General features: G+C 44.6%; 1 protein-coding gene across 2 annotated transcripts; it reads right to left on the reverse strand.

Annotated features, from left to right (window-relative positions):
- Nucleotides 1-2115: 2115 nt before the first annotated feature.
- On the reverse strand, nucleotides 2116-4138 carry LOC103355669 (dickkopf-related protein 1). Of its 2 annotated transcripts, none has more exons than XM_008279541.1 (4): nucleotides 3728-4138; nucleotides 3446-3587; nucleotides 3127-3261; nucleotides 2116-3002 (listed from the first exon to the last, which is right to left on the reverse strand). In XM_008279541.1, exons 1-4 carry the CDS (start codon nucleotides 3941-3943, stop codon nucleotides 2737-2739), a joined length of 759 nt encoding a protein of 252 aa, XP_008277763.1. In that variant the 5' UTR covers nucleotides 3944-4138; the 3' UTR covers nucleotides 2116-2736. The 2 variants fall into 2 exon arrangements, with proteins under 2 accessions (XP_008277763.1, XP_008277762.1); XM_008279540.1 differs by having other exon boundaries at nucleotides 3446-3590.
- Between the last annotated feature and the right edge of the window lie 494 nt (nucleotides 4139-4632).

The following is a 4632-nucleotide window of genomic DNA, read 5'->3' on the forward strand; positions in this document are numbered from 1 at the left end:
CGGCGTTTGCATGAGTTGCAGCCTGCATGTGTGTTGTTAAGATAAATGTTTGCTGTAGTTACATGTCACCAGTTTCATTTTAAGTGTACAGTAGCATGAAAACGCATGCCAGTAGAAGTGCTGATTCACTCTTGTGGTATGACAACACCAAATGTTGTTGGTTAGGATGCCACTGCGTGGGCGAGCGCGCAAAGCCTCTCACACCCCACGGTTCACCCTCCCCGTGAGGCCGTGTGAACGCGAGCGCACACGTGTAGATGTGTTTGTGAACGCGTTAAGAAGCTGCCGGGTGGCATGCGGGGACACGACTGCGGTGTCGCATACGTCGCTGTTGTCATTGTTTCTCTGGAGTCCACTAAATGTACCATAGCTGCATGTGTATCGCACACACACACAAAAACACACAACCTGGCCTTCCTCGAGTTAGGGCACATGCCTGTGGCCTGTGTTAGTCTGTGGTCGGTGTAATGATGACAGGCTCGCACACACACACACATGCAGATTCCAGGACCCCCACAAACATGACTTGGCTGAGCCTGCGTGGTATATTGTGCTGCTGACAATGCTCCCATTACTCTTAATTACTATGAAGAATGGATACTAAATTGCTTAAATGGAGTGTGTCTCTGTGAATGTCTGCCTGCTCTCTCGGTCAACGCGCCCGTCCTCAGCAGCGGTGGAGCAAATATTCACATCATTTACTTCAGTAAAAATAGCATTACCGCAATGTAAAAATACTCTATTAAGAGTAAAATGGAAGTGGCTTTAATGATACTTTTAGGGATAATCGGCTAAATTAGAAAATATTATAATGTTACATAAGTATTGTGCTCATTGTTCAGGCAGAATGGCTCCTGGCAGCCTCGTATTCTCATTTATTACACTGCTTCTGATGCACCAACGTGTAAATGGATCATTTTTGGGGCGGTGTGATGTGTATTTTTGAGGCTGTTTAACAATCTTTCTCTAGAAAGTAGAAAGTTAAAGTAGCAGAAAATGGGGAAAAAAAATCAGCTGAAGCATCTAAGGACAGCTCTTGAGCTACTTTTTTTGGTGTCTCTTCCTTAGACAAACTTCAAATTAATGTCTCTGGATGTAAACAGATGAAGAGGTGATCTGGCTCGGTCAGATATCAAGAGTGTCTCGTGTTCCTTTTGATCTGACAAGAGAATCAGGCAAAAAGTACAGTAATTTCCTCACCATCTTCTAATCTAAACAGGTCTAATTACAGGCACCAAGGTGTATTTGAGTGGATTCATAGCCTACATATTAGAGCACATCCATTGCACAACAGCCAGGAAATGGGGTGTGCTGTGCAATTGGAGAGATTGAGAACCGAGATCCTTTTTTTTTTTTTGTTCGGTTGCGTCACACACACACACACACGAAAAAAAGCACTGCGGTGCACCTCATTTCATGAATCCTTGTGTAGATTGAGTAAGATGAAGTAATTAGAGGCTTTAGCTTGGATAGCTAGCTATCTGCTCTGCTGCACATGAAGGCAGGGAGGTTATAATTAGAAACTAGCCAACACCAAAGGTTTAGGTGGCAAACACTCGCCAGGACACATACACTTTGTTATTACCTCTTTGCAGTTATCATTTGATACGGCCGCATCCTGCCCTGTTTTTAATGTTCATCGGATGACACGGCCTTGATTGACCATCCTCTGCTTCCACAGCAGGATGTGGCGTGTTGAGGCTCCCGGTAATGACTCATTAAAGATCTATGTTTGTTGGTAAGTGTGTTTTCTGCGTGTGTCTTGCCTGCACAAATTTCTACAGTTGTGTGTGTGTGTGTTGTGAGCCTGGGAAGCATAACCGGGCCAAACATTTAAACCATCCACTCATCCCCAACCACTGATTTGTGTAGACTGGGCTATGAGTTAAACACCGCAGAGTGATTGTTCAAACAACTCTTGCTTTCCAGAAGGGGACAGTTCTGATTTTGCCAGAAACATTTCTCGCCTGCACCAAGCGTCAAGCATTTGGACTCACTGGTTTAGACTCTATCTGCGGAAAGACACAATCTTTCCGCAGATAGACTCTGCTTTTTTTGCTTTTTTTTGGGAATACAGTAGATTAAAGAGCAACAATGAGGGGCAGAAAGAAGGAGTAAGGTTATCACATGGCATTTAATAAAACAAATATATTCAAATTTTCTATAGATAACATTTTCTTATAAAACAATATATATAACACATTTACAAAGCATGCAGCACCAAGTCTTTATAATACCGGTGTTGACAGAATTCAATAGCTCAATTAAGTGCCACCTCCAGGATAATATTTACAATACAGTAATTTACTGCAATAACCATGGCTTGAAGTTCCATAAAAAGAGAAACAAAACAGTTCTGCCATTACCGACGACACGAATCGATCTTCCCAATACTTCTGAAATGTCACTTCCTAACTTCCTCATCTGCTCACGGGGAATCGGATCAGTCCATCTTGCACTGTTGCATCCCTCTGGGTGTATCACTTTTCCAGGAATCATGTCTATCCTTCCGGGTGATGTGTTTATGTCAGCAACTTCGGCAGGAAAGAATGTCTTAGGTGTTGGGTGTCGATGTGTGTCCGTATGTGTGTGTGTGTGTGTGTCAGCATCTCTGGTGTATGCAAGGCTGAGAAGTGTTTGTCAGTGTCTGTGACTGATTTGTGGGCTTGCTAGGTGAGTGTGTGTGTGTGTGAGTAGGTGTGTATTTCTGTCTCTGTGTGCGTCCATGCGTTTGTGTCAGCGTCTTTGACAGGTGTGTAGGTTCCGGGCTGCAGTCCTGCTGACACTGTGATCTCGCTCTCCTTTCTCTGGTCGGCAGGCCAGGCCCTCACCACAGTCACAGCGCTGGAACAGCTCCAAGCCGTGGTTGCCTTTCCTGCGGTGGCGCGTACACACCTGGCCCTCTGTCAGCACAGGCTTACAGATGCGAGACCAGAAGTGTCTGGCGCAGCACAGACCCTCGGAGCAGTCTGCAGATCTCAGGCACGTATCCCCCTCTTGGCCTGGGGAAAGAGGAAAAAGAAGGTTATGAAAAAAATGTTACATGAAACAGACCTTACTGAAAACTACTTATGTTGTGAGTTGAACCCAGCAGATAAGATTGATGATTCCAAACAGGACAGTCACCTTTGACGGCGTGAGGCTGATAGCCATTGGCAGTGGGAGGCCTCTTGGCTTGATGCTCCATGGTGTTGTTGTGTTTGTGCCAGCCAGCGGTGATTGTTGCATCTGTACCATCTATGTCACTTGGATGACAGACACCTAGAAGGGCCAAATAACAAATGCAGTTAGGGTCTGGAAAACATCCATCAGTTAAGAATCAACAGAATAACATGCAGACATACACAGATAACGTGACGACAAAACTATTCTCAGCTACATCTGCATCAACAACTTAGTAGTCACGACTGTCAGTGTTGGTTTAAAATGAGATTTCTCTGCTCACCGTTGCTGCAGCGGTTCCCTGCACAACACATGGAGTCCCTTGCGCAACGCTTCCGGCTCTTACGGCAGGGCAGGCAGGCGCCCCGAGCGTCGTTGCAGAACTCATCCCCTCCGCAGTCTTCGTCATCCGTGCAAACACCTGACTGCTACAGTATGATAAAAACAAAAGCAACGTGTCACAAAATGTTCTGCTATTACAAAACTTAGACGAGCGCAACTTATTTTTTTTTTTTGTCGTCGTTGCGCACAGACTCGACTTTTACGCACGGGGAAAGTTAATTACCTGCAAGGTGTCCACGGGTAATTTGTGTCCCACGCTGCCGGAGGGTGAAGTGCGCGGACTCGGACTGACAGTGTCGGTAGTTTTGCCAACCGCAGCGCCGGGCAAGTTTTTGATGGCGTTGGAGTTCATCAGAACTGCCCCTGCGTAAACGTCCCCAAGGTATCCAAACAGCGTGAGATACACAGCCAAGAAGCGGCGCGCTGAAGGCATCTGCATGATTCTCCTTTTTAAAATTCTGCTGCAAGCACACAGGCGAAAAGAAAAAAAAAATCCCTTCTGCTTTGCTGGGAGAAAAAAATAAATAAATATATTTTTAAAAAGACTGAGTGACAAAGTCCAAAAGCGGCCTTGAATCCCGAATCCCCAAAGTTTCCAGAGAGTTTCGGCACGATGCTTGGAAGTCTCCTGACTCGCAGTCCTGGGATGATCTCTTTATACATGTGGACCTGTTTGTCTTCCCGCCCCTCGCTGTGCACAACAAAGGCGGAGGGGTGGAATTTCAAACAGAGCCCCACTGTACGGAAATAGCCATCATTCTCCGTGCACAGGACTACGCTTCACAGTGTTTGTGTAATGATAATGACCTGCAAAGTCTGTCTGAATGCCCATCACCTAATGACGCACAGGAGAAATAAAGTGTCAGTGCCAACTCAATCTACTAAAAATCTAACTTTCAATTTAAAATAGCGATCCAATTCATGTTCCTTTTCTCTTTTTTTTTTGTTTTCTAAGTTTCATTTTTGTCAACTTGTGTGCCTTATTTTCCCCCGTTTAAACACTAACTTAAGCATTTTGAGGGAAAATGTCTCAAATTAGAACTCATTTGATGTTATTATTTTAATGATTCTTTCCTTCAAACAAAAACAGATAATGAGACAAGACATTTTCCTATATTATAGATCAAT

This window comes from Stegastes partitus, unplaced genomic scaffold (genome assembly GCF_000690725.1).
Source record: "Stegastes partitus isolate 25-593 unplaced genomic scaffold, Stegastes_partitus-1.0.2 Scaffold163, whole genome shotgun sequence".
NCBI lineage: Eukaryota > Metazoa > Chordata > Actinopteri > Pomacentridae > Stegastes > Stegastes partitus.